At 47.9% G+C, this 12,329-nt stretch overlaps 1 protein-coding gene across 2 annotated transcripts in view; it reads right to left on the reverse strand.

Annotated features, from left to right (window-relative positions):
• TGFA (transforming growth factor alpha) overlaps positions 1–12,329 on the reverse strand; it is a 108,748-nt gene that overhangs the window by 13,152 nt on the left and 83,267 nt on the right. Inside the window, exon 3 of one of the 2 annotated variants that reach the window (XM_027131946.1) lies at positions 8,572–8,689. In XM_027131946.1, coding sequence (XP_026987747.1) covers positions 8,572–8,689 — 118 coding nt within the window. Of the gene's footprint in view, positions 1–8,571; positions 8,693–12,329 lie in introns of both variants that reach the window. The other variant, XM_027131945.1, reaches the window with a different exon arrangement.

Consider the following 12,329-nt stretch of genomic DNA (forward strand, 5'->3'; position numbering starts at 1 on the left):
TATTCTGAGGAAGCCTGAGTTGAAAGCCACCGTGAAGGTTTACCAGCGAAATCAACTCTGGCTGGCCATTGGAATGGCCTGGGGAGCTTGAAAAAATCCTGAGGTCCAGGCCACAGCCCAGACCAACTAAATCAGAATCCCTGGCAGTAAGGCCTGGGCATCAGCATTTTTAGAGCTCCCAGATGATTCCAATGGGCAGCCAAAGTTGAGAACACAATTTAGACTTTCTGGCCTTGGGGTGGAGGGAGGTCCTTTCTTCTCCCCAGTCGACTGTAATACACGGATGCTTCTCAGTTGCTCTTTACTAGCGGGGGAGCAAGAAAAGGTTTGGTGACATACATTTAAAAAAAAGTTTCCCAAGCTTCTACTAATATTAGACTTAATTACGCGATTATTTTAGCATAAGTCACACAATGAGGGGAAAAGTCACCTCACCTGGTCACAAATGAATCACGCTTGACTCAGCTGCTGTCTCTACCTCAGGTAGGCACTGCTTCCCACCTGGCTGTACATTGGAATCACCTTGGAAGCTCTGGAGAATGCCGGGGCCATGGTCATACCCTTGGAGATGCCCATCCAATTGGTCTGGGCACCCAATGACTCTAATGTTGAGGCCTGAGAACCACTGAGGTAGAAGGTCATTTAAGGACACAGAATCAAGACCCAACAGTTCAAAATCTGCCCCTTCCCCCTTCTCCTTCCTCTCTTCCCCCGTCTCTCCCTGGGCATTTCCCCAGGTTGGGAGCTGTACAGTGGGCCCTCTCATTCAGGTGCAGGAGAAATGGGAGATGCGGCACCTCTGTTTAAGAAAGGAATCTGAGGGCTTCCCTGGTGGCCCAGTGGTTGAGAGTCCGCCTGCCGATGCAGGGGACGCGGGCTCATGCCTCGGTCCGGGAAGATCCCACATGCCGCGGAGCGGCTGGGCCCGTGAGCCATGGCCGCTGAGCCTGCGCGTCCGGAGCCTGCGCTCCGCAACGGGAGAGGCCACAACAGTGAGAGGCCCGCGTACCGCAAAAAAAAAAAGAGAAAGGAATCTGAGCAAAATAGGAATTTTTCTGTCACGAAGGGGAATGGCACATGTGTAAGGCTGAACATTTGCTTATAACATTTGACCATTCAATTTTATCTGTCGAGAGTGGATATCGTCAAACACAAGACTCTGGAACGCTGATTCTGTCTTCATAATTCTGAAAATGAGGCTCTGGAATCACATGTAGGCTGTTTCCCCCAGATAAGAATAAAAAAGAAGTACGTAAGAAAGAAAGGAAAGAGTGTAGCACGGGAGGGGCAAGGAGCTTGTCTGAGCTGCAGGGGCCACCGTGGCTGAAGACGAAAGGCAACGGGCTCCAGCCAGGCGAGTCCCTGAGACCTTCTCATTTTTGTTACTGATTCAGTTTGGAGGTTGCTTTGGTGCTTTTCTTAGGAGCAGACTTTGTGGCTTAGGCCTCCTCATTTTAACAAGAATTACATGATCAATGATATGCCTTTCTTTCTCCTCTGCTGAGGGTTTTCAGACCTTCTAGTCCTGTCCAGTTGCTCAGTGTTTCCACTAAGTCCCTTTTGTACCTGGTTCACAGTGCCTTTTAAAATTTTAAAGAAATAGGATAATGCATGTAGAGCTGTGCTCTTATAAGTGTGTTTTTGTTTTTTTTCCTTAAGGAAAATGTTCTCCAACTAGAGAAAGAATGTTTCTAAGCAAATTGGAACGAACATACATCACAATATAATAGAACAGAAAGACAAAGAAAAGTCCACATTGTTGTACACCCTACCACCTTAAATGGCAGTCTGATTGACAAGGAGTTCTTCTGGACTACTTCTATGTAGTTTTTAACATAGTTAAGATTTTTAAAAAATATGATTTTGCATCAATTTCTCATTTAACATCTCTTCACCATTTTACTATGTCATTAGGAAACTGCAGAAGTTGTTTAAAATGGTTGTAAAGTAAATTATACACGATTTGCTTCACTGAACCCTTACCGTTCAGGCTGTATCCAATTTTGATATCATAAACAATGCCAGGGGATTATCTCTGTGTACACATTTTGTTTGCATTTGAGATTACTTCCTCGGGACAGGATCCCGCAAGTGGGCACAACATGGTACAGACTTTGGAGCCAAACTGTCATTCGTTTGAATCCCATTCCCCGCGTAATGCCTGTGTGACCTTGAGCCAGTTACTCCACCTCTCTGTGGCACTCATTCTGCGTCCTTAAAACATGATAGTAATAAAACTTACCTCATAGAGTTATGAGCATTAAATGAGTTAACATCTTGTGAAGTGCCTGACACAAAGGAAGGGCTGTACGAGTGCCAAAAATGTAAATAAAAGAATGGGAGCATTTTCCAGGCTCTTGAGAGACACTGTCTTCATAAACAATGGCGTACCCTCTGGCAGGAGGCGAGTGCTCTGATTTGTAGCCACGCCTTTTGGCACAGGCTCCGAGATAAAGTTTTTAACATGGGGGCCAAGAACCAAAGTGACCAAGGGCCAGGGACCATGGTTTTAGAAAAACGTTTATACCAACTTGCCTTTAACATGGAGAAAATCCATAGGGCCGTGGTGGGAGTGGGGACATGAGTCGCAGGACACCTGTACTGGGTTTGCCCATTTTTGGCTTCAAGAACTGGATTTACCAAGTCCTAGAACCTCTCTGCTTGGGGCGCTCGGGAGGAGTGGGCTGGAGGGAGTAGGGGCTTCCTCATTGTACAGCCCTGGGTTCCATGGTCTACCCAACTTTCACTGCTTCTTCAGCAGGACTTGGATCCTTCAGCTGTGGTGATGGCAACAATGTGCTGTTCACAATGGTGATCGTGCTGATGATGGCTGTTCTTATGCTCTGCTAGGAACTGGGCTTCAATATTCTCTAATGTGCTAACAGAACTTTCCGTGATGATTCGACAGATGAATGGATAAAGATGTGGTACATATATACAATGGGATACTACTCAGCCATAAAAAAGAACAAAAGAAGCCATTTGCAGCAACGTGGATGCAACTAGAGATTATCACACCAAGTGAAGTAAGTTAGAAAGAGAAGGCAATATCATATGATATCACTTATATGTGGAATCTAAAATACGGCACGAATGAACCTATCTATGAAACAGAAACAGACTCACAGACATAGAGAACAGATTTGTCTATTGCCAAGGGGGAGGGGGAGTGGGGGACAGATGGATTGGGAGTTTGGGGTTAGTAGATGCAAACTATCACACAGAGAATAAACAACAAAGTCCTACTGTATAGCACAGGGAACTATAGTCAGTATCTGGGGATAAACCATAATGGGAAAGAATATAAAAAAGAATGTATATATATGTAGAACTGAGTCACCTTGCTGTACAGCAGAAATGAACACAACATTGTAAACCAACTACACTTCAATAAAAAAATACATTTAAGAAGAACTTTCTGTGATGATGGAAAGAGCGTCTGTATGTGTGCTAATACAGTAGCCGCTAGCTGCCTAGAGGTACTGAGTACTTGAAATGTGGCTAGTGAGACTGAAAAACAAATTTTATTGGAGTATCGTTGATTTACAATGATGTGTTCGTTTCAGGTGTACAGCAAAGTGAATCAGTTACACATATACATATATCCACTCTTTTTTTAGGTTCTTTTCCCATATAGGCCATTATAGAGTATTGAGTAGAGTTCCCTGTGCTATACAGCAGGTTCTTATTAGTTATCTATCTTATATATCGAGTAGTGCGTATATGTCAATCCCAAGCTACCAATGTATCCCTCTCCCCCGTATCCCCTGGTAACCATAAGTGTGTTTCCTACATCCGTGGCTCTATTTCTGTGAAAAACTAAATTTTAATTAATTAAATAAATTAAATAGCCACACGTGGCTAGTGGCTTCTGTCTTGGACAGCAAAAGCTCTGCTTGCATTATGGTCCCTGGGTCCTCATTACCATCCTGAGAAGTACTAATCTCTCCATTTTATACACAAAGAAACTGAGGCTTAACGGGGCTAAGTCACTCAGATCTGTCTGATGTCCAAATCCATGCCTTTAACTGCTGCGTTATCCTGCCCGGTGCGTGACCCTCAGTACCTGCTTCCGCTGGGGGTAGAGAGAGGGCGTGCACTTTCTGCAGACCTGTGGGTGGGTGATGTCTTAACGTCTTAGCCCTACACCCCACCACCTGCTGGTTATTGAGATGACAGTAGATCTACATAAAGTGGCTCACGCACCAACAAGAAAACCACTCCCAATCCTGATGGCGTGATCTTGGTCACACAGGCAGTGTGCTTGCGCACTGAAGGTGGTCACCCCGCTCTGGGTGTTTGACTCTGTTCAGATCCCACTGGAATGTGCTGTGGCCAGAGCCAGGTGGAATGTTTTCCTTGGCTGACAGCAATGTGCTTTCCCACTTGGTTGTGGGAAAGTCAGGGAGTTCAGTCACCGAGGGGCATTTTTGGGATAGGTGAGACACTCCGATGAGTTGTCACTGGCTGCCAACACTGGAACCCTGAAAACCTGTCACCCGGGTGGCTTCCTTCAACTGTTTTCCTTTGTTTGAAGGTTTCTGCAGGCAGCAGACCAACGGTTTGCAGAATCTGCCTCAGGGAAAAAAACCGTGTTTGAGTCCTAACCTTGCATTTCTATGGTTTTACTTACTACCTTTGGAAATTCTTTCCCTATTTGTTTTCTGAAGTGGTTGGCTCCCAGAAGGGATTTATTAAAGGGAGACCAAAGATACAATCTAGGGTTCATCTGAAGCATAAATGTTTCAGGATAATGTTCACTACCTTTGGTGATTTCTGACTAGTTATTTGTTGTAACTTTTTTCCCTTATCTCATATTTTAGTGTGAGATGTCATTTTAGTTCTCTGGAAACCTAAGGACTATTGTTCTTATGGAAAACAAAGCTTAAGAATGACAGTATTTTAGAAAGAGCTCCCTCTTTTCGGACTATAATCTTGGGCCCCTGTGGGTTTTCCTGTAAGGCCGTGACTGACACGGCCTTAACTTCAAGGTAGGTCAGTTTTATTGACAAGGACGAGTGTGTCAGCTCCCTAAAGCTGGGGTAGTTCTAAGAGCGGGGACAGCAGGTTTTGCTTTCTCTGCGTGGACTCACAGTTTTTGGTCTGGTGGGAATTAATGAATACAAATACAAAAAGGTAAATACAAAAAGGTATAAGGCGTGGTCCTGCCCTCACTGAGCTTACAAGCTCATGTGGCGGCAGAAGTGAGCAAAGCAGGCTGGCGTGAGCGGAACAGAGCGGGCAACAGGAATGACTGGGGACCGACTTTGGCTTCACTGTTGGGGACCAGCAGGAAGAGGTGGAAACTGGGGAACTTGCGGGGGGAGGCAGGCTGTGTTCCAGAGAAGCTGGGCGTCTGCCTGGAGATGTAAAACCTGACTTCCAAAACGTGGACAGCTAATTACAACCACCAAGGCACGAGGCAGACTCCTCTACCATGGTATGAAACACGTCTGTGGGCTGAATACCACCCCTGGGCCGCCAAGATCCAGCGGGGAAACTGAGGTAAAGAGGCGGTAAAGGTTCACGTGGCCACGCCTCCCCACAGACGGTCAGCTTTCCCACACTGTAGCAGGGGCTCTGCTGATTCTGTAGACCCTGCCCTCGGCCCACAGGAAGGATTCATTGAGAGTCTGTGCTGAGGGTAACGAGTGTAGGAATGACCCTGACCTTCCTCTGGAGGAAGGTTTACCTGCAGGGGGAAGGTGCCAACACCTTTCCTGGAAATAAGAGCTATTTGAGGGGAACTCTGTGAGGCTGAGACAGAGTGCCCTCAGGGGCAACAGCTGAGAACATGGGTTTCGGGGTTGGAATTGATGGGACTGAACCCCAGCTCCACCATTTATGGGCTCTGGGGCTCCGGGCAAGTCGCCTAACTTCTCTGAGCCTCCGTTTTCTCATTCATACAATAAGGGCAAGAATCTCTACTTGAGAGGGAAGCTGGGAGAATGGGAGGACTCCACGAGTCACTGTATGTGGAGTGCTGGGAGCCGGCCCGGCACACAGTTACAGCTTTCACAGAGAGCTTACTACTATTATTAACAGTAATAGCTATAGGGTGAGTGGGGAGAGAGACAGCCGGTCTTCCTGACCACCAGCACGTAATGGTGTGTAAATGTGATGAACAGTGATCTCCCTGAGCCACGAGCAGGGCTTGGGATCTGGACCGAACAGAACAAGGGAGCCACCACCCCCTGCTCTCAGAAGGCGTCCGCCAGCCGAAGGGGGCTCGGCCACAGGCAAGGTTACCTGCTGACCCAGGCTCAAGGCTGCCAGCTCTCAGAGTTTACAACAGTCCCTGATCTGGTGGAAAAACTGAACTTCGGACACACTTTTGATCAGAACTCCCCTCTCTCTCTCCCATCACACAGCCCGGGGCAGCCTGAGGTCCCGGCACCGGGCACCACTGGAGGGGAGAGGGCCTTCCGCCTGCTGCACTGGTAGGCTTCCTGAGATCTAGGCCAAGAAGCCACCCTTCCTTCAGGGCCAGTGTTTTTCCATACTGACCAGCCTACGATAAAAAATAATCCCATCAGCCTCCCAGAGGCTCCTCTGTGTATTTTAATAAGAATGATCACCATGAGTGACGAAGACTATTGTCATCATCGTGCTTTGTATTTAGGGGTGGGGAGGGCTCTTGGCTCTGCAGACGTGGCCTGGGGGCCTCACCCAGGCCTCCCAGGAGGAAGGTGGCCAGCGTGCCTCTCCAGGCTTCAGAGGCACCCCGAGGGGCCTGCCCAGGCTCACACAGCTGCACCTCAGGAAGAGGAAAGCCCTACCCACCACCACTTACTGTGGCAGGCTTTCCCGGTCCCCAGTCTCTCCTGGGCTACTCATCCGATACCCTTAAGCATCATGGTTAAGAATGCAGTTTTAGGAGCCAGAGAGGCTGGGTCTGGATGTGAGCTCTGCTGTGTGATCTGGGCACAGCTTCTCTGGGCCCACCTCACGGGATCATTCTGAGGATTACACGAATTAACACATGGGTCATGCTTAGAACGTTGCTTGGCATGAAGCAAAGCCCAATAAATGCTGGCTTTTATTAACATTTATTATTATTTACTGGTAGTATTAGTTTGGATCATATGAAATTGCTGACTTTTAACCGTTTTTGACCTATAAAAATGGCAACTTCATAGACATGGGTGGTTCTTAATGGGGGTAGAGGGCAATTCTTCCTCTGCCCCCAACTCCCCTACCCCCATCCTGGGGGACATCTGGCAATGTCTGGAAACATTTTTGGTTGTCACGACTGTTGGGGGGAGGTGGTGCTACTGGCACCTAGTGGGTAGAGGCCAGGGTTGCTAACACCCTTCAGTGCACAGGCGAGCTCTCACAGCAAGGGGTTACCCAGCCCCAAAAGTCAACAGTGCCAAGGCTGACTATAGGGCCACCTAACAGTACTCCACCACGCACAGATTTACTTCCCTAAAACACCCCTTGCCACGAGTGGCACGGCTCCCACTGCCTAGAGAATAAAGGCTCACTTCCAACAGGCTCCGGCTTCCAATTCATCTCCAGTCTTGTCTCCTCCCTACTGTGGCCTCACTGACTGTAACGGCAGGTCGCCCAACACTCCAGGCCTGGAGCAACCTCTCTGCTCTCCACACCAGCCAATCCCCGACACCTGCTCCGGGAAGCTTTCCTTATGGGCCTTCCTTGCCCAGTCGGGCTGACCGTGGCAATCACTGGTGGCTCCTAACTAACGTGACTCCTGGGTCCCATTCCTGGAGATTCTGATTCAGGGCACTGGGGTGGGGCTCAGCTATGTTTTCAGAAGCAGCCCCCGGGGGCCCATGCTCAGCCTGCAGTGGCAAATGCCACGCCCTGGCCTGCATCTTTATTTCCAAATTGCTTTGCTCTGTTACCACTCACGTACACCAACCCTCTGTGTGCACTTCTGGCTTATTTTATTAGCTGGATGAGGGCAGAGACCTCATCTTAAGAGACTCCAGCTGTTCAAAGGGATCCAAACAAGTGCCTTGCCCTCCAGAAATTCTAAGTAGTGAATTAAACTTGAACCAAAATTAGGAGTTTGGGATTAACAGATATGCACTACTATATAAAAAATAAACAACAAGGTCCTACTGTAGAGCACAGGGAACTATATTCACTATCTGGTAATAACCTATAATGTAAAAGAATCTGAAAAAGAATATATTCTTTATATAAACAATATATAGGAATAACTGAATCGCTTTGCTGTACACCTGAAACTAGCACAACATTGTAAATCAGCTATACTTCAATTAAAAAAAAAAAGTGAATCCAGGAATTTTCAGACTTTGTTGAACCCAGGAGTCACCTGAGGTGCTTGTTAAAAATGCAGATCCCCAGGCTCTAAACTCTAGGAGTTCTGCCTCAGTGGCTCTGGGCCAGGGCTCTGGAAACTGGATTTTTCACCAACTGGGTTTGAAGCAGGTGTCCCTCAGCCCGCTGTTCTGATTCTCTAACACGTCGGCTGCAAGGCTCTCAGGGGCCTCTGGCATGGCTTCTGGAGGGAAGTGCTCTTTTAATGGGTTGCTGGCGCATGGGCAGCCCCAGCACCCCAGAACCCCAGGGGACACTTACACACATGCTGGCTTGTCCTCCTGCACCAAAAACCTGCAGGTTCCATGGAAGCAGAACTGACTGTGGGAAGCAGGGCAGTCATTAAAATGGGACACCACAGCTGCGGCCACGGGTGGGTCTGCTGGGGAGAGAAAAGACATTCGGCTCAGATCCAAGGCATAGCCAGACATTCCACGGGTCCACCCCACTGGAGAGGGAGCCTGGATGGCTGGGTTTTCTGGTCTCTACCAGTACCTCCTCTTCAGCTCTAACTTTCTAACAGCCAGTACAGGACCAGAGATGCCTGCAGTGTGAGCCTTCCAGTGGGGCTTTACTTATTTACTTAACTTTGCAGAAAACAAAACAATCTTTCCAAAAGACTCAGTGTAATTCAGAGACACCAGAGCAATTGTACTTTTAAAGCCCGTTCCCCAAGAAGGACCTAATTTTACTTTTGCAAGGTGATAGTGATGACTTTTTAAAAGAGAGCCTTCATAAAAATCTGTTTTAAAGGTAGGAAACCGAAGAAAGGCACAAAAGAGTACTCGAAAGCCATTAAATTGATGCTGAGGAAGAATAATGACGCAAAAAGATGTTCATGACATATGACTGTAAGTGAACTAGTGCATTTCCAATGTGGTCTGTATAGTATGATTCTATTTAAACAAACAAACAAACAGAAATTTAGATGTGAGGAAGTCTGGGAAGGATTTACATGAACATGGTGGTAGGGCCTTTCTGGGGTGGTAGGATTAGGCGTGATCATGCCATGAAGATGACTTAATGCATAGAAGTCCACCCAGGAGCGGCACAGGCAGTACTGGGAAAGCCTTGATGTGGAGAGAGAGGCAGCAGAGTTGGGTCCACTCGGAGCCCTGGCACCTGTAACTCTCAAGGGTTTGGGGCATCACCAAACCTCTCAGGCCACCTGGAAGCACGGTAAGGAACCACACATGACCTAATGGCCAGCCCAAAGGGTATCACTTTGGATTTATTTTATTAGACTCCAATAGCCTTGTTTTGTCCAAATAACCCTTGAGACATAGTAGATAGCAATTTCAAGATGGCATGATACATGTTTCTGTTGCGTCTTTTAGGGGGCCCTCTTATATTTTGTGTTTCGGGCATTCGGGGAGTGGGTCTTTCTCAAGTATTTTTTGGGGAAAAAAATATGTGCTTGGAGTTCTTGCTCTTTGAGTGAATTAAGCCCCAATTTCATACTGTGGGATTTTTGACCACCACGAAATAGTAAACTCATGTTGCTGTCTATGACTTCCAGAAGAATCATAATTTTGGAAACCTCATAATTCCAGTGGAAAAAGCAGAGGCTAAAAATATAGCAGAGTCCGTGATGCAGAAGGCGAGAGGGCACTCAGAGGTTATGAGTGTGGGCTTAGGAGGCAGAGAGACACGGGTCTGGGTCCTGCCTCTGCCGCCTGGATGCGCTGCTGAGCTTCCGCCCCTGTGAGATGGGGAGTCCACTGCCTCAACGTGGCCCTGAGGCTGAGCGAGGCCAAGCGGGTTAAATACTGTGCTCAGCAAATTGTCTGGTACGTATCGCTCAGCTGTTAGCTCTTTTGTTATCATAGCTGACAATCCCACTATGCTAATGAGTCCCCACATGTGACAAGACCACTCTAGTATATAATCTCCCCCTCCCTCCATAAGTTCAGGGCAGCATAACTAGAAGTCAAGGTGGGCCCTTCAGCTACTAAGATAGTGACTTTCACATGTGAGGACAAGCTGGGAAGCCCAGAGCCAGGTGCTGATGGCGACGCAGGGCTGTTGGACGGCCCTGCTCTTGACGGCCGCACATCCCTGTCCAGCAGGGGCCTCTGGGACATGGGTTCCAACTGCCTTGGCTGCTAACAGCTACCCGTGAGTCCCAGGCCCAGGTGGCCGATGAGTGACTTGGCTACTTGCTGACAGCGGACACTGGGATGGTAAGTTGAAGCTGGAAGGGTCTGCTGTAGTTCACATAACTGGTGTCTCTGTGCTGACTAAACTCATCAAGGGGCGAATATGGAGAGACGAAGTGGCTGGAGATTAGTGGATCTAATTTGATTCAGACATTAAAAAAGGCTTTTGCTAAGCTCTACAAAAGGCCATTTAGACAACCATCTCCAAGGGGCTAGTGGGAGTCCCTTGTCAGGGCTTAGAGCCGGGCTTCTTAAAATGTGGTCCAGGGACCAGCAGCCTCACACCCCCGAGAACCTGTCAGAAGGCCAAGTTCATGGACCCCACCTCACACTATGGAATTAGGGTCCTTGGGGTGGGGCCCAGTAATCCGTGTGACAGACTCTCCAGGTGGTTTTTTTAGAAGTTGGGTTTACTGAGGTAGAATTGATATACAGTACCGTTTGCCCTACAGGTGATTCTGACGTGCACTAATGTTTGAGAGACAGGCTTGTATCAGTGGAAACAAAGGATAGAGACAAAAGCCCTCTCAGAGAAGTAAAATGACAGGGAACCTGAAAGAGATCCTTGTTGGAACTGATCATCTTCCAGCTCTTCAAACTCCTGTATGATACTAAAGCCTGGAATCTGCTGAGGTTCTCTGTGGTCAAGTGTCAGGTCAATAGAAATACATTAAAAGGAAACCTCAGGATCTGTCTTTGGGAGCTGACAGGGGAGGGGCAGACTCAATGCCACGATCTCGTTTAACCTGTATTTATGGCTATTTGGCCTCATCTCATAAACGACTTGAGAAGGCTTTATAAAAATAGGTACCATAAAAAGGAGACACAAATGGGAAAGACGTCTGTGTGTGTGTGTGTGTGTGTGTGTGTGTGTGTGTGTGTGTGAGAGAGAGAGAGAGAGAGAGAGAAACACAGAGAGGGAGGGACGGAGGGAGAATTAGGTGGGGGGAGGAGGCAGAGGTGACACACAGACAGGAAGGGAAAGAGGGAAGGAGGGAGAGACAGAGATGGAGAGAAAGGGCCAGAGAAGGGGAGCAGGGCAGAGAGGAAGAAACAGAGAGGCAGTGAGAAAGGGAAGGACAGAGCAGAGCAAAGGAATATAAGGGCAGGGGTTGAAAAGAGCAAAGAGCTCAGGTATCAGGTTACATATGAAGATACACGTCAGACAGTCCCGCGCATGTGCTGAAGCGCCATGTCTCCTAGCCACCTAAGCAAGGGTGTTCACAGTCCATTAAGTAGAAATGCACCTATTTTGCATTTGCAGGACAGACTCAGCTTTGCCCAAGTCTAAGGTCAGAGAGCAACCTCTCTTCTGCAGCTGCTTTTGAAAGGGACTTCACGTGTTATGGTGGACGACATCCTCCACGAAGACAACAGAGAGGCATCTGCCAACGTAAACCGTCTGTCGTTCAACAGCTCACTAAGAGCCGAAGAGCCCAGGCAATGAGGAAACTCCCTGCCCTGGTCACAGTGGTGGCAGCAAATGCCTGCTGGATTTGCTCCCTGCGGTCAGAGACCAGGGTAAGGAGGGGAGTCTGATGCTTAGAGCTTGGGGTCCCACTCCTCCACAATCCCACCGTTCCCACTCAAGCCCAGGTGCTGAGGGGACCAAGGGAGCTTGATGCTAGTCAATGATCATGATGACTAAAAGGCTATTTATTTTAAACACCTTTTTCCTGATTACAAAAGTGATACATCACTGTGGAAACCTTTTGTAAATGCCAATGTAGAATAAAAAAAACATCTTAGGGAATAAAACCCATCTTCAATCCACCATTTAGGGAGAACTATGTAACTACACGCTGCCTGCGTGCCTGCACGCACGCACGCACGCACATACGCACTCATGTAAACTTCCTG

This window comes from Aethalodelphis obliquidens, unplaced genomic scaffold (assembly GCF_003676395.1).
Source record: "Aethalodelphis obliquidens isolate GAN/ISIS:26980383/991018 unplaced genomic scaffold, ASM367639v1 scaffold40, whole genome shotgun sequence".
Classification (NCBI taxonomy): domain Eukaryota; kingdom Metazoa; phylum Chordata; class Mammalia; order Artiodactyla; family Delphinidae; genus Aethalodelphis; species Aethalodelphis obliquidens.